The sequence below is a fragment of the Pseudophryne corroboree genome, chromosome 2 (assembly GCF_028390025.1).
Source record: "Pseudophryne corroboree isolate aPseCor3 chromosome 2, aPseCor3.hap2, whole genome shotgun sequence".
Taxonomy (NCBI): domain Eukaryota; kingdom Metazoa; phylum Chordata; class Amphibia; order Anura; family Myobatrachidae; genus Pseudophryne; species Pseudophryne corroboree.
Window position 1 is genome coordinate 388428495 of NC_086445.1, and position 24861 is coordinate 388453355.

The 24861-nt window shown below is 41.7% G+C and overlaps 1 protein-coding gene across 2 annotated transcripts in view; it reads left to right on the top strand.

Annotated features, from left to right (window-relative positions):
- Positions 1 to 24861, top strand: part of OCA2 (OCA2 melanosomal transmembrane protein) — a 414138-nt gene that overhangs the window by 29425 nt on the left and 359852 nt on the right. For both annotated transcript variants that reach the window (XM_063953301.1, XM_063953302.1), the window contains one exon: positions 16431 to 16526. In XM_063953301.1, coding sequence (XP_063809371.1) covers positions 16431 to 16526 — 96 coding nt within the window. The remainder of the gene's footprint in view (positions 1 to 16430; positions 16527 to 24861) is intronic.

The window sequence follows — 24861 nt, forward strand, 5'->3', positions numbered from 1 at the left end:
ATGTCATTCGTGATTGAACTTTGACCTCAATCGGGAAAATACGATTTTTAGTAAATATACCCCATACTGTATATTCTTTTTTTACCTACTTTATACCATCAAAACTCCGGCACAAACATTAGTATGACAGAAAAGGCTTTGCCTCACCTGCCCCACACCACCACATGTCAATGGGAATAAATGCTCTGAAAACTTGCAGTACATCTTGTTGCCGTCTTTATGTGGAGTGCCACCTTTGGAATTATCAATCTAATCTAATCTAATCTAATCTAATCTAATCTAATCCTGTGACATGGCAGTTAGGAGCCGATTGGCTAGTACTTTATCTCCAGCAACTTTATCTCCATCCAAGGCTTAGTAAATAGACCCCTATTTTCTTTGTCGGTTAAGGGAAGCACATATTGCCTCCATGATGTGCTAACATCTATTTCTAAAGCAGATTTCCACAACCTATTGCACATCTCCCTGCGTTTTTCATGTGTGATAAATTGTGTTTTTGTTTTATTATGTAAGTAGACAAATTTGGAATTTATCTTGTTTAGAAATGCACATTGTAAGAACACGGATAAGTGTGTATTCATGTGCACATGCTTAAAGTATTCCTGAAGATTTCTCCTTTCAAATTTTTATTTTTATTTTGCTAAAAGTAAAATTACATTAAAAGAGTCCATACACTATGTGAAGAGGTCAGTCACAATCAGGGAATATCTTTACTTGGAACAAGAAGTAGAGATTAAATGCATTTTTCTACAGAGGTGAAACATGAATTATTCATCTTGAATCATTTTGAGCTGCTGCCAAGAATGAGCAGTCTTCTAAGCCTTTGAGAGTGATTTGTACATCAGTTATAATACGCTGAAGGATCATTGTCACTGCAGCAAGCAATGCTGCTTTGTGAGATGCTAGCGGCAGCAGCACCTGTGTTAATGTTTTCCAATGTATTCTGCCCCAATGCCAAGGAAAATGAGCAGGGAAACTGCTGTGCTAGTGCTTTAAACATTAACCTCAACATCGTTTTACCTGGATGTCCTGTAGGTTATGTGTAATTTATGGAAGCTGCAAGCTGATTTTGTGTTTTTAAAGTTATCTGTTATCTTATTATATCTTGATATATGTGCATAATTGGAGCAATTGAAGGACGTCAATATTTTTGTTAAATTGACTGTAAAATAGAAGGATCAGCAAATATTTTGGATAATCTGCAGAATTGATGCTTGAAAAAAAATCTAACTTTAAAGGTATTTCCGCGAATGAAATGTATACAGTATCTATCATTCACTGCAATTGCCATAGGAGGGTGCCCTTGCCTCCTGGGCCAGCATTCTTGATGCCAGCACACATGAAGCTACAACAAGTGCCAGGGGAGCACTGGGAGCAGAAAGATGGGGAATGTCTTTTGTGCATAAATTAGATTCTCATTCTAAAATGTTCAGATTTTGCTAAAGAACAAGTTTAAAAAATCTCTATTGCCAAAAATGGAAGAACAGGTTGGCTAGATATGGATTCTACTGAAACCTGGGGAAAAGTCTAGGTTCAAATCATCTTGTAAGGTTTGGGATACCTTTACAAAACAGTGCACCATAAGGAACCAATCACCAAACAATCCTTATGTTAGTTTTATCTTTGACTTCCACTGCTGTCCTTATATCTACATGTGTGCGCACACCTAATATGCATGGCATGAGAGCGCATGCTCCTGAGATTTAAAAAAATAAAAATAAAATAAACTCCTCAAGGACAGTTTGCATATCTCCCAATACCCGAAGGTCTGCTGGGTCCTCAGATACTGTACAGTGAGTGGCGGAAGTGTGACTAGTGGACCCAAGGGCATGAGGTGATGGAAGCCAGCCTAGCATGCTGGAGAGAGACTGCGTGCTGGCACAGATCTTGGGACACAGCATTTTCATTTAGACCAATGGCAACATTCTGGACCCATAAATAATCTGACTGAAGAGTTATGCAAGTACCTGCCTGCTTTTCTATATAGTTTGCAAATGCAGTAATAATGTATGATGATAAAAAGATGAGACTGGATTTAGTTTTCATATTTTTGACTATAATTTCTAGTGTACGTGTTAGAAATTCATGGAATTTAATGAATCCATCATACGTAAAGCAACTGCTTGTTGGTCTGTGCTGCCCTTAAGGCGGAAGAAGAAACAATGGAGTATTTTCCTTGATGTCTGCATGGCAGCATCCTTGCCCTTCCCTGAAATTGTATTTCCAATATATAGTATTGGAGTTATTCTACAGCTTGTGGTAGATCCTACCTCTGACTGTTATTACCCAGTTTTGTTTTATCATTGTTGTTTCCAATTGTAAAGCACAACAGAATATGCTGTGCTATATAAGAAACTGAATAAAATAAACATTTTTTTATCAAAATGAAGTAACACATTTATTTTATATAATTTTTTTTTTTTACTATGAAGGAGCCCAGGAAACCTGATTATCGGGTAATAGTTCTTAATTTTTCATAACTAGCTGAACAGGTTAATTTAATATACTCAGGTACTGTACTTGGACCCTATGATGGTTATGTTGGATGCATTTTAAATCATGATGCAGATCTCAAACTCCCAGCAGAAATGGTTGCATTCCCCTCTCCCTGCTCCTCAGGTTATCGCTTTAATAATTGTAAATTTCCTACTGTATAATCAATACAGTTTCAGTGGATGCATTCAATATTTCGTCCACAGTAATAACTTATCTTAAGTATTAACCACTCAGACTTTTAAATATTGATGTGTTTAAAGGACACTGAAGTGTCCTGGGAACTGTAGACACATGGAAACACGAAAAGAAGGCTAGACCATTTAGGAAACATCTGACTCTTCTTGCATGTCCGAATGCAAATCCAAATCAAATGCAAATGTCCACTTCTGTTACATATAGTAAAGAAGAAGTCCTTAGATGGAACTTTGCTTGTTCGTTAAATTGTATGTGCACATGTAGTAGTGGATGAATTGAAATAAATGGTCCTTTTCCAGAGATTTTTTTGAACACTATTGACTTCACCTATGCAAATTGACAAATGGCTGAAACTATGCATGTCATGGATTAAAAAGTTGGGGAAAAGATTTTTTTAAAAACTTTTATTACTTTTGGACCCTTCGTTTGATTACTGAACAGAAATATAAGCTGCTATTAATGCAGGGTTGGGGAGCCTTCGGTCCTCCAGCTGTTGAACTACACATTCCAGCATGCCGTGCAACAGTTTTAGCATGGCCAAATAGCATAACTGTAGCAAGGCATGCTGGTATGTGTAGTTCAATAACAGCTGGAGGACCGAAGGTTCCCCATCCCTGTATTAATGTATTGTTTGTAACAATTAGGGATGGTTGCTGACCCTTTTCTCGGGTTTTTGGTCTGTATCTCTTTCGTGTTATGGATCTGGATTGGTTTTGCCGAAACCACCCTTGCGTGTTTTAGTTTTGGATCTGGTGGGTTTATTTTTTTTAATCATAAAAACGGCTTAAATCATACAATTTGGTTCTGTTTATGTTCCTACATTATTATTTAATCTCAATATTCATTTCCAGTCAATTTTGCCACATCACAATATTGTTTTCGCCCAGTGTCAGATCTTGAAGGTTTTGAATTCCATATAAGGGAGCCGCTTCCGGGACTCTGCGCGATTGCACTCCCTTTGCCACAATCTCTGCAATAAAGTGAAAATATGTTGAATTAATACAACACTTTGTTGTGTATATTGGTAAAAAAAAACAACAAACATTTACATGGTACTATATACCTTGTGTAAAACTGGATGAAGCGGAACCTTCTCCGGGTTGTACATAACGTTCAGGAACTGATCCTACATTGAGGCTGAAAATCTTTACAGATTGCAGTATCTAAAAATATATATTGTACAATATATATTTTTTCATTGTTTTGTACTGTGGTCAAAATTGCCTAAAAAAAGTTAATTTTATTGAGGTTAATAATAATCTAGGAACAAAAAATGCCAAATTGTGATTTTAGCTGTCTTTGTAAATTTTGAGAAAAAAATGATGAAACAAAAATCAGCAAAAATTGTCTGACACAGATCTTTATCAATAACTAGATCAGGGGCCCAAGGGAGGTAGAATATATATGTAGTGGAAGGAAGGATTGATTAGTAATTTAATTTGTTTGATTTTAAAAATTAAAATAAATCATTGCGTAACTGTCTTTAATGCATAGAAGAAAGATTTTGGTGGATTGTTGCGCACTTAAGGGGAGGAATATGCTGCAAACCAATGGAAATACCACAAAGACACTAACACCAATGTCAAAATTAATGGCACAATGCATAGAAGACAATTAATTTAATGCATAGAAGACAATTTTTATTGGTTATATTATTGCACTCATAATCTGACTTTTTTCACTTTTGATTTCTACATGCCCTGAATTAAGCAGATCATATCTCTCAATTGTTTCCATATCTATCCAGTATCAACAAACAAAGTGGGGTACAGCACACACTACAATTAGTACAAAAAATGTACCACCTACAGTGTCCCAACACGTGTATGATTCAGTGATAACCAAACTCTACGGTTTAATTAAACCAACAGTGTCACGCAATATGTGTATGAGTAGGAAATAATAAAAAAAAATTCTATCTATCTATCTATCTATCTATCTATCTATCTATCTATCTATCTATCTATCTATCTATCTATCTATCTATCTATCTATCTATCATCCCATATCAATCCTGCAACTCCATGGTCAACAGTAAAGATAGAACCAGCACACTGTTCAAAGTCTTTAAAGAGCTTTTTTACTCCATATGCAGAAACATGTATAAACACAAAAAGCAAGGCTCAGCTTATACTCTTCATTGAAATGCACGGTAAACACACATGACCTCCCAAACGGCCATATTCGGTGCTAATCCGTCCTCAGGGGAACAGCCAGTTAAAGTGAAAGACTAATGGGCATACACACACACTGCACTCATGCCAGACGTGGAGAAATCATTGAATTGCTTTGACGTGCTTCAACAAAACAATTGAATTCCCTCCCTATACAATTAGAGATTTTTCCGAGCAAATTGAGACTATAGCAAAATGTAAAAAATAAAAACAATTAATTAGAAGTTGTTCAAATCCTTGTGCACCATAAGCTTTATATATGAAGCATAATATTCTAGTATCTTTATTGCTGATGCTTATTTTCTGACTGAAGTAGAGAAATCTGTCTGCAGACATCACAAACTTGCTAATGTTTGCTATTCTGAAGCTGCCTTAAGGAAGCTTTGGTTACCAGAAAAATAGACCCCGAGATCCTAAAGATGACAGAGATTGATTTAGACAAAGATGTGTGCAGACTTGGGGCTACAACATCTCATTTCTGCTGCAATCCATACTAATGGCCTTATTTCAAAAAACAAAGCTAAATCATTCTATTTTTAAACTGTCCTAGAACAGTTCATTGCATGCGAATATTATTAAATAATGCTTCAAGTATTAAAGTGGTTTGGCATTTAGTGGTCATTAGCTCAAACATTTACTGTGGACATATACACAGTATATTAATTAGTAGTAAATTTTGGTCATTTTGTCCACTTCTTTTGAACAAAACTTTTCATAATGGAACAAACACTGCTGTACTGGTCCTTCTCTCTCTCTCTTTTTTTTTTTTTTTTTTTTCTTTGCCTACAATACTTTATTTGCTTTCTCCTCTTGCCATTTTGCATTTTTTTTGTGTGCAAGATAATGGTCATGTTTGTGTTCTCAGATGCATGAGACTGATCTGGAGGAGTGCCTGGGAAAAGGCACATTAGATACATGTACATGAGTTGGTGATTACTAGAGATGAGCGGGTTCGGTTCCCTGAGAACCGAACCCAACCAAACTTCACTACCTGAGCCCGTATTCGAGTCAGGCTCCGGTTTTCCCACCTGACTCGGAAACCAGAACGAGGCAAAATTTCATCATCCCGCTGTCTGATTCTCGCAGGGTTTGGATTCTATATAAGGAGCCGCGCGTCGCCGCCATCTTCACTTCGGCATTGGAGAGTGTAGCGAGTGGACATGTCTCTGTCCTCAGTGTCCTTCAGTGTCCTGCATCAGTACAGTGGTGGTGTCTTGTGCTGCATCAGTCCAGTCACAGTGGTGGTGTCCTCTGCTGCCTTATGTCTAGTCCATTGCAGTGGTGCTGTGTTGTCCTACATCAGTCCAGTGGTGGTGTGCTGCCATATAGGTCCAGCGGTGCTGTCTTGTGCTGTATATTATTTACTCCAAATAAAGGGGTTATTAATATTTAATCCAAATAATTTTTACAGGGTTTGCCCTGTGAGGTGTAGGGGTACGCTCTCCTTTGCTGCATTTTGTTATATAACTCCAGAATAAAAATAATAAATTGGAGGATAAAATAGGGTAAGATCAAGAACCACTTACGCCTACTGCTGCTGCTTTTGTTGCTGCTGGGAGTCTATCGTCATCCCAGAGGGGAAGTCGGAAGACCACTTGTACTACTTCAACTAAGCAAATGATTGTCCAACAGTTCTTTGCGAGGAAGATTAAATATGACAGCAGTCATCCTGTTGCAAAGCGGATAACTGAGACCTTGACAGCTATGTTGGTGTTATACGTGCGTTCAGTATTCGCCATTAGTCCAGTGGGACTGCAGTGCCAACCCTAGATGGGCCAGGTGTTTGTGCCGCACACTTGTGTCGCTTAGCTTAGTCATACAGCTAACGCATTGCACCTCTTTTACTTCTTTGCATGATGTGCTGTTTGGGGCCTAGTTTTTGAATAGTGCCATCATGTCTGACACTACAGTGCCACTTCTAGATAGCCTAGGTGTTTGTGCCGCAAACTTGTGTCACTTGGCTTAGTCATACAGCCACCTCTGTGCAACCTTTTGGCCTAAAAACAGTATTGTGAGGTGTTCAGAATAGACTGTAAAGGAGTGGAAATGAATGTTATTGAGATTAATAATACTGTAGGATCAAAATTACCCCCAAATTCTATGATTTTTAGCGATTTTGATGTGTTTTTTTTTTTCAATCATCCAGATCCAAAACACAAGGGTGGTTTTGGCAAAATCAATCCAGATCCAAAACACGAGCATGGAACCAGAACCAAATCACAAAACATGAAAAGTGCCCGCCGTACATCTCTAGTGATTACTGATATGAGTTAAAGTAATTAATGATTTTCGCTCTCTCCCCATTCCTGTCATCCATTATAACATTTAGAGATGTGCACAGACCCTTGTGCTTTGGTTCTGTTTTTCATTTTTGCCAAAATTACCCTAAAGTTTTCTTGGGACCTGATTCATCTTGGATTGCTACGGAGACAGAAATTGAGATTTTCTCCATGCTGCTTATAATAAAAATTATATGTAAAGAGCCACCTAGAAAGGTAAAAGATTGCATTTGCATTATTGCAATGCATTGCAGAAATGTAGCACCATCGACCGTTGCGGATGACCCAGGGCCACTCAGAATAATAGGAATGCAGTCGCAACGGGCACCATGTCTTAAGATGCAGGAATAGCGGCTGATGCCAGATGCACTCCATGAAAATGGGTATGACACGCCTGCTTTTCCCAAACCACTCCCTGCAAAAGCCATGTGTACACCCACGAACACACGCCGTCTTTCAGTCAACTTGCGATCACATCCCGGCAAGATGCGATTGCATAAGAATCACAAATCACGAGTTGCACACGCATAATGTGTTTGCAGCGTAGTCGGACAATAATTGATGACTGATTTTCAATTTGGCAATTTTGCAACTGATGCTGAATAATGCTCTTGGTTTGGATTTGGTTTTGCATTTCTTGAATGTTGATGAAACAGCTAAAACCATATACAGAAATTTGGATCTATTTTTTTTCCCTACAGTATTATTAACCTTCATAACCTTTAATTTCCAGTATTTACAGAGAATTTTGACCACCTCAAAGCTCACAATATTGTTCACCAATATTGTGCAAAGGATGTCTGGCTTAGCTAAGCAACAGAGCATCAGCACAAACACACACCAGTAGCTTTAAAATAATATATACAGTATATATATATAAAACATTGCAGCACATCAGTGGCAGACATCATGGCAGTTTAGAGTCTAAGGGATAATACCATTTTTTTATCTGTCTCCTAAATCTAGTCTACAAGCAGAGCGATTTTCTGCTTATCCGTGATCTACAAGCTTGCTAGCTTTTTTTATTGACTTGTAAAAAATCTCTCTTGTACATATTACTGAATAGTGCTAAATATGTTCCAAAAGTGTGTTAAGGTTTGCAAATTAATAATGTATTAGCGCAATAACTAATAAAAATGTTTGTCTATGCAAAAAAGACAGTCAACAATGCCCCCCAAAAATCAGTATTACACAATTACTATGCTTTTTAATTAATTTGTTTTGTACTGCCAGTCAAACACACACAAGATAGCATGAGAATAATAAAGCATGAGCTGGTGATGTATTGACTTGCAAGAGACTGAAACAGTCACCAATGCCCCCACAAAAAATACAGCACATAATGAGAAGTGGTTCATGATGGAATTGTTCTTGGGCCCTTCCACCCACCCTTATGTTGCATATTAAAAAGGACATCCACAGCTTAACAAACTAAGCACTTCAGCGACAGGGACTTATGTGGCTGAAGTGTTTGTTTGTTTGTTTTGTTTGGGCCCCCAAGCTACCAATGGTCTTAAGGTGGCTAACAGTGTAATGCTTCATGTCATTTTGAACATGTCAGACTCCTCATTATCCCCATCCTCACTGTTATTAAGTCATCATTACACAATATTAGCTAATCCCCACTGGAATCTGCCGTTACGGAAGAAGTTTCTGTATGTTCTTCTTCGTAGAATTTATAATTCATTTTAATGAACATCAGTTTTTCCCCATTGTTTGAAAGTAGCCTCCTATGCCAATCGCTTACAAGGTTCCCAAACTGCTGGTAGCTGATAATGGACTGCTCACCGTTTTACAGGATTTTTCAGATTTTGAGCAATAATTTGCATGAACTCGCTGCAAATTATTTAACAGGGATGAGGTGTCCAGATGGTTAACATCCCTACCTCTACTAACTTCAGCCTCACCAATGGTACAGTTACCTTGACAAATATTGTCAGGATCTGCATAAAAATAAGAATTATTTTGTATCAGGCAGGCACCCACTGAGTAACACACCCTAGCTAATATAAAATATATGCTGCGTCACTTGTTTTAATTTTAAAAAGAGCAGGAACATCCATTTTTTCCTAAATAAATAAATAAATAAATATATGTATTATATTACTAAAAAAGCCCTCACTTACTGACTCAGCACTAATTCTCTTACTTCCCAATATGTTAGGAAGGTGAAAAATAACATAGGTATTCTTCAGGTGGGAAATAGGAAAACTACATAATTAGAATTTTAATAAACCTCCCCTAAGGGGATGAAAAGGGTGTTAACATAATTACATCATTACCGATGCGCAGCTTGGGTTGCGTGAACGATAATGCCCAAATGGACAATCTGATAAAAAATTTGGAGTGCACCTCCAGTGTGTAGAATTTAATAAACTCCAAAAATGGTCTTGTCACTTTTTACTGTATCTGCTATGGGTGAAGAACCATGGATTAATATTTACTTATATTAACGCGTTTCAAATTTACATCTCTCTAGATTTACCAAATTATTAACACTCATTTATACAGTATGCACAACCGTTAAAATCAGAAACTCCCGTGTGAAGAACAGCTATATAGTGTATATAAGCTGCGTCACTCATATAAATAAGGGAGACAAAGCAAAGTTGTTGTTTGTGTTTTTTTTTTTGTTTTTTTTGACAAATCAAATCAACACTGACTCTACCCATGCTCAAATTTTAAGTGATAAGCAATACTGCTTGCAGACACTGCCAGCGAATAACCTTTCCCTGGTCACAGGCACTGTATATCTATATATCAGGTGTGATACCCTATAGTGACAGTCGGGTTGTTGGCGGTCATAAGACCGACCGTGGCAGCCCAACTTTTGGAAGGCCAACAAGGGGACGGATTAAGAAATTTACCCCTCCCCTGCCCCGTACAGTAACCTGCCTCTAATCGATTTTTCCTGTCTATCGTCCCAAACCAAAAATATCTGCCACAATCTCCCGATATTGAGCAGCGTGAGTGCGTTCTCAATAGTCTGCACATATTTCCTTTTTCCCTCTCACTACATCATCCTCCTTATGTGCGAACATATGCAAATGCAGTGTGTTGTGGCTGAAAATTGGTAACTTTAAAAAAAACATCTTTTAGTGTGTAGCTCAGATATTGGTGACTACAATTTCCCGAAAAATCGCCCAATTGTCAGGCTGACCCCAAAAATTCTGACAGTGTGTACCTAGCTTTAGAGTTTAACCCTCTACAGCAGTGGTTTCTCTGTCTTCGAGTACCCCCAACAGTTCATGTTTGCCAAAACCAGAACCCTAGAACAAATTGGAACCAAAACCAGGCCCAAATTACATGATTTTAGCATTTGTTTTTCCTTTCAAAAATCCAGCTTAATGTAACAGTGGTTTTACCAAACCAAAACCATAACCAAACTTGAAACTTAATCCAGATCCAAAACTAAAACATGGGGGTAAGTGCACACCTCTAGTTCAGAGTACAGAAGAGCATGGTCCATAGGGACTGATCAGTTTTCCCTGTTGCAATTGATCTCTGCACTGGTACAGAAAAGCATATTTGTGCTCAGGAAACAACCCCCTTTTGTTCTCAGCGCATGCACCATAGAGTGCTGTTCGCACTGTATTCTGGTTAGAGATGTGCACTTGAAATTTTTCGGGTTTTGTGTTTTGGTTTTGGGTTCGGTTCCGCGGCCGTGTTTTGGGTTCGACCGCGTTTTGGCAAAACCTCACCGAATTTTTTTTGTCGGATTCGGGTGTGTTTTGGATTCGGGTGTTTTTTTCAAAAAACACTAAAAAACAGCTTAAATCATAGAATTTGGGGGTCATTTTGATCCCAAAGTATTATTAACCTCAAAAACCATAATTTCCACTCATTTTCAGTCTATTCTGAATACCTCACACCTCACAATATTATTTTTAGTCCTAAAATTTGCACCGAGGTCGCTGGATGACTAAGCTAAGCGACCCTAGTGGCCGACACAAACACCTGGCCCATCTAGGAGTGGCACTGCAGTGTCACGCAGGATGGCCCTTCCAAAAAACACTCCCCAAACAGCACATGACGCAAAGAAGAAAAAAAGAGGCGCAATGAGGTAGCTGTGTGAGTAAGATAAGCGACCCTAGTGGTCGACACAAACACCTGGCCCATCTAGGAGTGGCACTGCAGTGGCACGCAGGATGGCCCTTCCAAAAAACACTCCCCAAACAGCACATGACGCAAAGAAAAAAAGAGGCGCAATGAGGTAGCTGTGTGAGTAAGATAAGCGACCTTAGTGGCCGACACAAACACCTGGCCCATCTAGGAGTGGCACAGCAGTGTCACGCAGGATGGCCCTTCCAAAAAACACTCCCCAAACAGCACATGACGCAAAGAAGAAAAAAAGAGGCGCAATGAGGTAGCTGTGTGAGTAAGATAAGCGACCCTAGTGGCCGACACAAACACCTGGCCCATCTAGGAGTGGCACTGCAGTGGCACGCAGGATGGCCCTTCCAAAAAACACTCCCCAAACCGCACATGACGCAAATAAAAATGAAAGAAAAAAGAGGTGCAAGATGGAATTGTCCTTGGGCCCTCCCACCCACCCTTATGTTGTATAAACAGGACATGCACACTTTAACCAACCCATCATTTCAGTGACAGGGTCTGCCACACGACTGTGACTGAAATGACGGGTTGGTTTGGACCCCCACCGAAAAAGAAGCAATTAATCTCTCCTTGCACAAACTGGCTCTACAGAGGCAAGATGTCCACCTCATCATCATCCTCCGATATATCACCGTGTACATCCCGCTCCTCACAGATTATCAATTCGTCCCCACTGGAATCCACCATCTCAGCTCCCTGTGTACTACTTTATGGAGGCAATTGCTGCTGGTCAATGTCTCCACGGAGGAATTGATTATAATTCATTTTAATGAACATCATCTTCTCCACATTTTCTGGAAGTAACCTCGTACGCCGATTGCTGACAAGGTGAGCGGCGGCACTAAACACTCTTTCGGAGTACACACTTGTGGGAGGGCAACTTAGGTAAAATAAAGCCAGTTTGTGCAAGGGCCTCCAAATTGCCTCTTTTTCCTGCCAGTATAAGTACGGACTGTCTGACGTGCCTACTTGGATGCGGTCACTCATATAATCCTCCACCATTCTTTCAATGGGGAGAGAATCATATGCAGTGACAGTAGACGACATGTCCGTAATCGTTGTCAGGTCCTTCAGTCCGGACCAGATGTCAGCATCAGCAGTCGCTCCAGACTGCCCTGCATCACCGCCAGCGGGTGGGCTCGGAATTCTGAGCCTTTTCCTCGCACCCCCTGTTGCGGGAGAATGTGAAGGAGGAGATGTTGACAGGTCGCGTTCCGCTTGACTTGACAATTTTGTCACCAGCAGGTCTTTGAACCCCAGCAGACTTGAGTCTGCCGGAAAGAGAGATCCAAGGTAGGTTTTAAATCTAGGATCGAGCACGGTGGCCAAAATGTAGTGCTCTGATTTCAACAGATTGACCACCCGTGAATCCTTGTTAAGCGAATTAAGGGCTCCATCCACAAGTCCCACATGCCTAGCGGAATCGCTCCCTTTTAGCTCCTCCTTCAATGCCTCCAGCTTCTTCTGCAAAAGCCTGATGAGGGGAATGACCTGACTCAGGCTGGCAGTGTCTGAACTGACTTCACGTGTGGCAAGTTCAAAAGGTTGCAGAACCTTGCACAACGTTGAAATCATTCTCCACTGCGCTTGAGACAGGTACATTCCACCTCCTATATCGTGCTCAATTGTATAGGCTTGAATGGCCTTTTGCTGCTCCTCCAACCTCTGAAGCATATATAGGGTTGAATTCCACCTCGTTACCACTTCTTGCTTCAGATGATGGCAGGGCAGCTTCAGGCGTATTTGGTGGTGCTCCAGTCTTCTGTACGTGGTGCCTGTCCTCCGAAAGTGTCCCGCAATTCTTCTGGCCACCGACAGCATCTCTTGCACGCCCCTCTCATTTTTTTAAAAATTCTGCACCACCAAATTCAAGGTATGTGCAAAACATGGGACGTGCTGGAATTTGCCCATATTTAATGCACACACAATATTGCTGGCGTTGTCCGATGCCACAAATCCACAGGAGAGTCCAATTGGGGTAAGCCATTCCGCGATGATCTTCCTCAGTTGCCGTAAGAGGTTTTCAGCTGTGTGCGTATTCTGGAAACCGGTGATACAAAGCGTAGCCTGCCTAGGAAAGAGTTGGCGTTTGCGAGATGCTGCTACTAGTGCCGCCGCTGCTGTTCTTGCGGCGGGCGTCCATACATCTACCCAGTGGGCTGTCACAGTCATATAGTCCTGACCCTGCCCTACTCCACTTGTCCACATGTCCGTGGTTAAGTGGACATTGGGTACAACTGCATTTTTTAGGACACTGGCGAGTCTTTTTCTGACGTCCGTGTACATTCTCAGTATCGCCTGCCTAGAGATGTGGAACCTAGATGGTATTTGGTAACGGGGGCACACTACCTCAACAAATTGTCTAGTTCCCTGTGAACTAACGGCGGATACCGGACGCACGTCTAACACCAACATAGTTGTCAAGGCCTCAGTTATCCGCTTTGCAACAGGATGACTGCTGTGATATTTCATCTTCCTCGCAAAGGACTGTTGGACAGTCAATTGCTTGGTGGAAGTAGTAAAAGTGGGCTTACGACTTCCCCTCTGGGATGACCATCGACTCCCAGCAGCAACAACAGCAGCGCCAGCAGCAGTAGGCGTTACATGCAAGGATGCATCGGAGGAATCCCAGGCAGGAGAGGACTCGTCAGAATTGCCAGTGACATGGCCTGCAGGACTATTGGCATTCCTGGGGAAGGAGGAAATTGACACTGAGGGAGTTGGTGGGGTGGTTTGCGTGAGCTTGGTTACAAGAGGAAGGGATTTACTGGTCAGTGGACTGCTTCCGCTGTCGCCCAAAGTTTTTGAACTTGTCACTGACTTATTATGAATGCGCTGCAGGTGACGTATAAGGGAGGATGTTCCGAGGTGGTTAACGTCCTTACCCCTACTTATTACAGCTTGACAAAGGCAACACACGGCTTGACAAATGTTGTCCGCATTTCTGGCAAAATACTTCCACACCGAAGAGCTGATTTTTTTGGTATTTTCACCAGGCATGTCAACGGCCCTATTCCTCCCACGGACAACAGGTGTCTCCCCGGGTGCCTGACTTAAACAAACCACCTCACCATCAGAATCCTCCTGGTCAATTTCCTCCCCAGCGCCAGCAACACCCATATCCTCCTCATCCTGGTGTACTTCAACACTGACATCTTCAATCTGACTATCAGGAACTGGACTGCGGGTGCTCCTTCCAGCACTTGCAGGGGGCGTGCAAATGGTGGAAGGCGCATGCTCTTCACGTCCAGTGTTGGGAAGGTCAGGCATCGCAAACAACACAATTGGACTCTCCTTGTGGATTTGGGATTTCGAAGAACGCACAGTTCTTTGCGGTGCTTTTGCCAGCTTGAGTCTTTTCATTTTTCTAGCGAGAGGCTGAGTGCTTCCATCCTCATGTGAAGCTGAACCACTAGCCATGAACATAGGCCAGGGCCTCAGCCGTTCCTTGCCACTCCGTGTGGTAAATGGCATATTGGCAAGTTTACGCTTCTCCTCCGACAATTTTATTTTAGATTTTGGAGTCCTTTTTTTTACTGATATTTGGTGTTTTGGACTTTACATGCTCTGTACTATGACATTGGGCATCGGCCTTGGCAGACGACGTTGCTGGCATTTCATCGTCTCGGCCATGACTAGTGGCAGCAGCTTCAGCACGAGGTGGAAGTGGATCTTGATCTTTCCCTATTTTTGGAACCTCAACATTTTTGTTCTCCATATTTTAATAGGCACAACTAAAAGGCACCTCAGGTAAACAATGGAGATGGATGGATACTAGTATACTTATGGATGGACCAGCGACTGCCGACACAGAGGTAGCTACAGCCGTGGACTACCGTACTGTGTCTGCTGCTAATATAGACTGGATGATAATGAGATGAAATTAATATATATATATATATATATATATATATATATATATATATATATATATATATATATAATATCACTAGTACTGCAGCCGGACAGGTATATATATTTATTATGTAATGACTGATGACGGACCTGCTGGACACTGTCAGCTCAGCAGCACCGCAGACTGCTACAGTGAGCTACTATAGTAGTATGCATAAAGAAGAAGAAAGAAAAAAAAAACGGGTAGGTGGTATACAATATTATATATATATTATATACAATTATATATATATATATTAAACTGGTGGTGATTATTAAACTGGTGGTCAGGTCACTGGTCACACTATCAGCAACTTGCAAGTAGTACTCCTAAGCAGACAATCACAATATATATTATACTGGTGGTCAGTGTGGTCACAATGGCAGTGTGGCACTCTGGCAGCAAAAGTGTGCACTGTACGTTATATGTACTCCTGAGTCCTGCTCTCAGACTCTAACTGCTCCCCACTGTCAGTGTCTCCCCCACAAGTCAGATATACATTATACAGTCACACTATCTATCTATCACTTCAGCAAGTAGTAGTACTCCTCCTAATGCTCCCCAAAATTACTACTGTGTCTCTCTCTACTCTAGTCTCACTCTCTTCTCTATAAACGGAGAGGACGCCAGCCACGTCCTCTCCCTATGAATCTCAATGCACGTGTGAAAATGGCGGCGACGCGCGGCTCCTTATATAGAATCCGAGTCTCGCGATAGAATCCGAGCCTTGCGAGAATCCGACAGCGGGATGATGACGTTCGGGCGCGCTCGGGTTAACCGAGCAAGGCGGGAAGATCCGAGTCGCTCGGACCCGTGTAAAAAAACATGAAGTTCGGGCGGGTTCGGTTTCCGAGGAACCGAACCCGCTCATCTCTAATTCTGGTGCACAATTTTGGCAGCGATGTCTGTCTACAGCATTGCTGGGGGAGTGGAGAAGCAGAATGAAAGATTCCTTCATTCACAGCCAGTGCATGCAGCGATGCAGCAATGTCAGCAAAAATCCTGGTTGAAGTCACATCCCATAAGACCATGCCAGTTCAGTGGTTAAATAGTAACCTTGGTATTCTTAGTCATACATGCGTGCATCTGGCTATTTGGTTTGATGAGCATATGCCCTATTTTCTATTGAAGCCAAATCATGTCTTATCGTTTGCAACAATGTTGTCGGTACAGTACTGTAATGTTTATATTTGTGTTTGCTGTTTTTTAGTCTTTGTTGTTGTCCCCCCCCCCTCCCCTCCCTGACTTTTTACTTACATTAACTTTCTCTTCTAGGTATCCTGGAAATCTGACACATCTCTTCAGCCCAATGAAAGAACTTAGTTATACAGAGAGGACTCCATTGTTAATGGTTTCTGCTGAAAATAAAAGGTAGTCTACAAGTTGCAACTGTATGTAAATGTATGGCACACATCATTAATAAAATGTAACTGGCAGTGAGAGTAGACAATTGGTCACACTAGCTAATATATGTTATAGTAGAAATAAAGCATTATTTCTAAGTAGTAGAGGTAGAGGGGGATCAGTACGAGATCCCGCCGGAATACTGACACCGGAATCTCGACCGGACCAATCCTGACAGGAGGGCGAGCACAACGCAGCCCCTTGCGGGCTCACTGCGCTCGCCACGCTGAGGGCACTAATTTATTCTCCCTCTATGGGTGTCGTGGACACCTACAGAGGGAGAATGTCGGGATTGTGCCAGTCGGGATCCCGGTATCGGAATTCCGACCGCCGGGATCCCGTCCGGTGGGATCTTGACCGCATCCCAGATTGAGTTGTAACTGCTGATTAGCAACTTTATGATACAATGATTGGTTGAGAAAATACCTGAGGTAAAGAGCAGCAATGGCATTACAAGGCAGTCCAGTAGCAACATTTTGTAAGCTGCCACAATGTATCACACAATGGATTAAAACTTGCATACTGTATACACCTGGAGCATTGGGGTTGGGTATGGGTGACCGACGGTTGGGACACAGCCGGTCACCATGCCAACGCCAGGATCCTAGAGTTTAGATTGTCTGTCCTTTGCGATAGAAGGAATTTTGGTTTTAGGACCCAGGAGTCCTTCTGCGCAGAGTGCTGTGTGCACCACGGTGGGTGCTGGGAGGGATCAAATTGGATTCTTCTGAGGGAGAAATGTGAATAAATTAAGACAATCTTCTATTTGGTAATGCCACATAAAGATAATGTTAAACACCAGCTCTGGCATATACAGTGTCACATTTTGGAGCTTGCTACATACAGAAATGTTGCAAAAACTCGGTAAACTTGATTTTATGAGTTTTGGATGCATTTTTGGCTTCAGTACATCCCGCCCATAGTACTTATTGTTTATTGTACCTGCTAGATATGTGTTGTGAGCCTGACTTGCAACAATCAAGTTTAAATTTTTTTCCCCATGAGTTTTACCTTTTTACCTGTCCTCTAGGTAAAGGATTTCAGGGTGTGCTTGTTTCAGAACAGATGCACAGACGTCACCATCTTTGAGCATGTCAGCTTACTGTATTCCTCCAGTTAAACTACTCTTTACCTCAGCTGACAATAGCAACCAATGATCGACCTGTAGTTTCAGGGTGTGGGGGGCAGCTACTAAGATGGGGGGCCTGGGGGGGAAGTGGAGTTGTATATTAGATTGTGCATACCTTCCAACATGACCCATTCCAAGAGGGACAAATTGCTCTCTACCTGGACTTCCCTCTTAATATGTGATTGGCATCACCTGTGTTGAACTACTGTATTTAAATGACAAGAAAGGTATTTCAACAGAAGTGACTGCAATCATAAATTAATAGCGAAGTCCAGGTATAGAGCATTTTGTCCTCCCCTAGAATGGGTCATGTTGGGATGTATGGATTGTCCAATTTAAATTTAAACCAATAGTGTTATATTAGATTTAAACTAATAGTTTAATAATGTCTGAGTACTGTTTATAGCGCCACCTAATTGAGAGACCTCTATTATATAAAGTTTTCTAGTAGTGGAGGATACTGTCTCTCTCTCTCTCTCTCTCTCTCTCCCCCCCCCCCCCAAATCCTCTCATTAGATAACAGGTTACAAAGGACTCAGGCACTCAGGCTAGGAGGATGAGAAGCTGGAATCCCTGGGTCACTTACAGCTCTCTCCCCACTCCTATCTCGCCTATGCTCAGGAAGCTCCTTTAGTAGCTCAAGAAACCTGCTACTCCTGTGTCATGTTTACATAATCCTGTGTCTCAGCCTGCATTGCATACTGTCCTGTTCACATTCTGGTTGTCTGGTTCTGCTGCTGCACAAGAGAGTGCTAGTGATGTCAGTGTGCTCTGGCTGGGGGACTCCCTGACTGAGGTGGGCCTGAGGTACAGTATCCCCTGCAACCCAACCTTAATCTGGTTATGGGCTTTCTGGTCGTGAGTGATGCCAGAGAAGAAGTCCTTCTGACTCCTAGCAAGTTACATCATGACTCCCTTTCTCCTGTTAGCAACAAGCTACAGTATTGCTATCCCTGTCTCCACAGTACAGGAAACCAGAGTATCCAGCTTACTACTGTTCCACACAGCTTCAGCTGCAGCATTGTTTAGACTCCAGCCGTTGTTCTGACTCCAGTTACCTGCTGAGCTCCCTAGGTTTCTTGCCAGCAACTCCTACAGTCTTGTAATTGCCTTGGTTCCTGACTGCTTATCCCCTCTCCATACTAATTATTCCCTGGGAATTCATATCTGCCTCTAGTCTGCAGGATCCTGTTTTCATTATTTATCTCAGATCTTCTAGCAAGTGCTGCTGCAGTGCATTTCTCTATCTGCTATAGAAATCCTGCACCCTGCTGTTCTGTTTAACACCTGAATCTCCTGCAAGTTTACATATTATTTAGTGAGTGCATTCCTTCACTACCAGCCATTGCACTAGCCAAGTGGTTCTCAAACTCTTTCCTCAAAACCCAACACAGTTCACATTTTTCAGGTCACCCAGCAGTTACATTGTGGCTCACCAACTGTCACATTTGAAAAATCCACAGGTAACCTGGAAAATATTAACTGTGTGGGGAGTTTGAGAACCTGTGCACTTGCCCCCAGCAGCTCAGTCTCTATCCACCAGTGTCCAGTGACCTATATATATATATATATATATATATATATATATATATTTCTATACAGTATTTCCATCAGTACTGTGCAACAGTTTTAGGCAGGTGTGGAAAAAATTCTACAAAGAATGCTTTCAAAAATAGAAGTGTTCTTAGTTTGCATTTTGTTAATTGATAAAAATAAAGTGAATGAACAGAAGAGAAATGTAAATCAAATCAATATTTTGTGTGACCAGCCTTTGCCTTCAAAACAACATCAATTCTTCTAGGTATGCTTGCACACAGTTTTTGAAGGAACTCACCAAGGAGTTTGTTCCAAACATCTTGGAGAACTAATCACAGATCTTCTGTGGCTGTAGGCTTGCTCAAATCCTTCTGTCTCATCAAGTAATCCCAGACAGACTCATTGTTAAAATCAGGGCGCTGTGGGGAGGAAATGGTGTCACTTCCAGGACTCCATGTTCTTCTTTACATTGAAGATAGTTCTTAATAACATTAGCTGTATGTTTGGGGTAAGTTTCCTGCTGCAAAATAAATTTAGAGCCACTCGGATTCCTCCCTGATGGTATTGCATGATGGGCAAGTGCCTGCCTGTAGTTCTCAGCATTGAGGACACCATTAATCCTGACTGAATCTAAAACTTAATTTGCTAAAATGCAGCCCCAAACTTGCAAGGAACCTCCACCATGCTTCACTGTTACCTACAGACACCTTCTGTTACAACCAAATATTTCACATTTTGACTCATCAGTCCAGAGCACCTTCTGACATTTTTCTGCATCCCAGATCTTATGTTTTCGTACATAGTTGAGTTGCTTAGCCTTGTTTCCACATTGAAGCTTTGGCTTTTTGGCCACAATTCTTCCATTAAGACCACTTCTGGACAGATGTCTCCTAGCAGTAGATTTGTGTACCTGGGTCCAACCTAAAGATTTATCTGTCAGATCTGGCTGGTTGGAATGAAAATCTGTTAATGGATAAGAGCAAATGGCAATAGACAATTTGCTTCTAAATGCCGTAAAACTGACAAATAGGTTGTTCAGGCAAATTAGTTAAATTAAGTGGATTTAACCAATTTGTCTTTCTGACAATTTTTGTCTGTTTTCCAGTGTTTGGGAGCAAATGGTCATTGTCATTTGCTCTCATCCATTACCAGATTTTCATTTCAACCAGCCAGATCTGACAGATAAATCTTTAGGTGTGTGGCCAGCTTAAGTCAAAGTCCAGTATCAAGTTAATTCCACCCCAGTCCAGTATCTCCAGTTCGGGTCCGGTCTAGTAACAAGTTGGGTTCAGTATCCTAATCTGGTTCAGTCAGTCACTGAAAGAAACCGTGTCCAGCCTATTCCAAAGTTACGTCCGCAATTGCCCATCGGTGCCTGATTCTCTGTTCACTGTCCATCTTTGACGGAACAGGATAGGACAGATCCTGACAATAGAGGAAATACGTTTGCAATTCAGAAAATCCTACTTGTTGATATTTTCTCATTACACATAGTTAACTGTAGTTGCTTCAGCTTGGCCACATAGCTTTACTTTCTGCCACTATGGTAGCTAAACCATTGGGTAGGAGTAGTTGGAGTTTCAATTTCAGGCATAAGAGAAAACATGGCCAAGCATGAATATGGCTAGTATAAAAATGTATGGTGCAGTTTTTGAATGCTTTACTTGACCCCTTGTTTATGAAATTCAACTCTTCAGTATCTAATATATTAAAGAAGATCAAAAGTCTGTTTATGCTGGTACAGTATCGAATGTAATTTTATGATTTTTCAATTTATTTGATGACACAAATTAAACAAATTAAATTGGCAAAATGAGATACAGTATGTCGTTTTTAGTGCTGTGGATGCTAAATACTTTCAAAAGCATAAAACAGATTATGAAAAAATGACCCCCTTTAGTGTTTTATGTATGGAGTTAAGTGTTTTAAGAAAAACGGAAATGTTACTGGATTTTTAGCATGTGGTTTTTTTATTTTATTTTACAAATGGGTAAACTGGTAATTCCCAACCCTTTTGTCATGTGCATTGGTGAAAAGCACTGTAGGAGAAATGGGATTAAAAGCAACACATGAAAACCTAGAACATTAAACGAAAATCCAGTAGTGAAATATTTATAATCCTTTACTGTAGACCTAAAAGTGCCTTATTTGTATCTTTTCTAGAGAAATTGCACCTTTTTGGTGTTCTTACAAGCCAGGCTTTGTTACATTGCCATTTAAATTTTTTAGGATACTATTTTTAGACCTCCTGTTGCTTACAAAGCTCTCCAGAGCATATGGCTATTAATGGAAGACATGAGATGTGATTTGCTAGGTATGCTTTCAAAGCATTTCATTTTAGTTAATGGAAAATGTCATAAAATTCTGTGCTAGCTGGCCAATAAAACTGAAAACTGTATCTTTATAAAGGCTTGATTTTTTTTGGCACCATGTTCCAACACTGCTAATTTTAGTCCGGTAATAATTATATATCTACCCTAAAGGGGGTCCTCTTTTTAATTTTATTTTGAGAATTTGTATATATACTTGGCTGCCACAGCTATTCGCATACAGGGCCAGATGCATCATCGCTTGGAAAGTGATGAAATGGAGAGTGAAAAAGTACCAGCCAATCAGCTCCTAACTGCCATTTTTCAAACACAGCCTGTTACATGGCAGGTGGGACCTGATTGGCTGGTACTTTTTTACTCTCCATTTTATCACTTTCCAAGCGATGATGCATCTAGCCCACAGTGTCCGTTTTCTGGTTCTCCTTACCTTCTGCAGGTATGAACTTCAGACTCCCAGCCTACTCACACTCAAGGTTCACTGGCCTGACATCTTCGCAGCAACATAAGCTCAGTCCAAGAGTTTGGTGGTCTTCCCTGTCTCCTACAAGTTTAGACACAGTCCTCCTGGCCCCCACTACTGGCTTTCTAGCACACTGAGCTCTGACTGGCTTTCCCAATCCCACTTGTGCTAGATACACAGGCCGCTGCCAGTTCTGATTTCAGCAATTTTCCATATTGACTGTCCTCTGCAGAAGTTAGATGTGCTCACACCTGCCTGTTCTTCCTTGTGTGGGCAGAACTCTCCTGCCCCACACAGAATCCAGGTTTCACTAATGTAATTTACCTTCATATTGCCACCAGTAGCGGATCTTGCCATGGGCAAGCAGGATTTTTTCCCAGAGCGCTGCTGTTCCAAGGGCACCACTGCCGTGGCTAGAACCGCTACTGGTGCCGGTGCCGTGCATGATTACATCATTGCGCACCGCACGGCATTGTGGGAGCGGCCATAGACGCTAGAGGTCATAATTGACCTCTAGTGTCTGTGTGGTGCTATGGGAGAGACGTCATGACGTCTCTCCATTAGATCCGAGGAGTGGCGCTGGCGGCCGGTGATGGAGGGCAGTAGTGGTCGGGAAGCAGGAGCGGGGATGGTGAGTTTTTTTTCTTTTTGGCAAGCGGTGCTACTAGTGGCACAGCTACTGAGGGCACAGCTATAGTGGGCACAGTATTGGGGGGGTTATTTTGTTTATGTGCAGGGTAAATACTGGCTGCTTTATTTTTACACTGCAATTTAGATTTCAGTTTGAACACACCCCACCCAAATCGATCTCTCTCTGCACATGTTATATCTGCCCCACCTGCAGTGCACATGGTTTTGCCCAACTGCTAACATATTTGCTGCTGCGATCAACTCTGAATTAGGCCCCTGGTTTTGCCCATCTGCTAACAAATTTGCTGCTATGATCAGGTCTGAATTAGACCCTTTTTCTGGGCTTCACACACTCTGTGGAATGCCCTCCCACGCACAAGCAGTCTCACCCCTAGTCTCCAAACCGGACCAAACCTATAAACTTTCCCTGAAAACTCACCTCTTCAGACAAGCCTATCAAATCCCAGACCCACCCGCATAACCTTTAATGCTTTCCTATCTAATTGCTTCCTCTCTGTACAGTACACATAACCTCACATATTTTGTCTTTCTTTACTCTCGCACCCTCCTGACCCTATGCCAAAATTTCTGGGTGATCATATCATACAACCCATTAAGAACCTAGCAATCTGGTGGACCATTATGCAATAAGTAGCATCTATCCTTATATATCAATGCCTATTTCCCTATAGATTGTAACCTTGCGAGCAGGGCCTTCCTACCTCTATGTCTGTCTGTCTGTCTGTTTTTACACAGTTTTGTTCTATTACTACTGTTCTAATTGTAAAGTGCAACTGAATATGCTGCGCTATAAAAGAAACGGTAAATAAATAAATACATAAATAAAATAATGTATAACTGGCATTGTGGTGTGTGGCATAATGTATTACGGTCTGTGACATAATGTATAACTGGAATTGCGGTGTGTGGCATATTGTCTCAGGCATTACGGTGTGTGGCATATCATGTAATGGGCATTGCGGTGTGTGGCATAATGTTTAAGGGCCATTGCGGGGTGTGGCATAATGTGTAAGGGGCATTACTATAATGAGGAACAATTACAAATAATGTAAGGCGGCATGAATCAGGATTATTTTTTTTCCTGTCGTGGCCAATGTATGGGCGTGCAGGTTGCAAAAAGGTAATCTTTTCCTCCCCTTGCAAGGAATCCACACCCCTTTTAGCAAGGCCACACCCATTTTTTGCTTCCCTTTTCTAATGGAAATTGGGGGGCCGCTAGAAAGTTTTTCTCAGTGATTCTCAGTGTATAGGCTGTATGCGCAAATAGTGGTCTGTGGTGTTAGTCGCTATTTACACATACAGCCCACTGACTGAAAATCAACAGGGGTTAGATATCCTATACCATACCTCCAAGCATGCTGACTATTTGATTGGGACTTATGAAGTGAGCAGGAGAAAAAGCTTGGCACTCATTCATGATACTCCCTCTCTGCATTTATCAGATGTCTAGATGTTATCACTACATCAAGCACAGGGTTGAGCATAGCACAGACTTGGAGCTCATTTGTTATTCTCCTCTGTCTTAAAATACTATATGGTTGCGTCACATTATTACACTTACCACCTCCTACAGTTGACGTTGGCAGCGCATAGCCCATGAAGTACGTTACGTGTCATGCACTGGCATGGTGGGTATATAAGGTGTGCAATAGGTTGTCTGCGCATACACATCACTAGTTGTTGTCATGGGTACAAGGAGCGATTTATTGAAGTTGCAAAAAGGATTATCTGCTTTTGGGCCAAGGGTGGCAGTATTTTTGAAACTGCGCAGTTTGTGAACGGTCACGTGCTGCCGTCATGAAGGTGTATCGTGACTGTACAAATGGCCCCATTGTGAATAACCGTAGTGGAAACTGCTGAGCACCACGTGCCATTGATTGAGAGGTGAACGTCTGCTACGAAGGTGCATGAGGTCTGACCGACACGCTACAGTGGAGCAGCTCACTGTCAAACTAACTCTGGGGGCTACCAAATGTGTGTCTAAAATAACAGTTTAGCCCGTCTAGGTGCTGTCTGTGCTGCACATGGGGGTTACAATAAATTTGGTGGTGCAGCATTTTTTGAGAAATGACAAGGCAGTGCAGGAGACTTTTGGTGGCCCGAAAAATTTCAGGACACTTTTGCTATTCGGCAACTGCGTGCCGAAGACTGGAGAGCCAGCAAACCCTCTTGAACCTGCCCTGCAATCACCTGAAG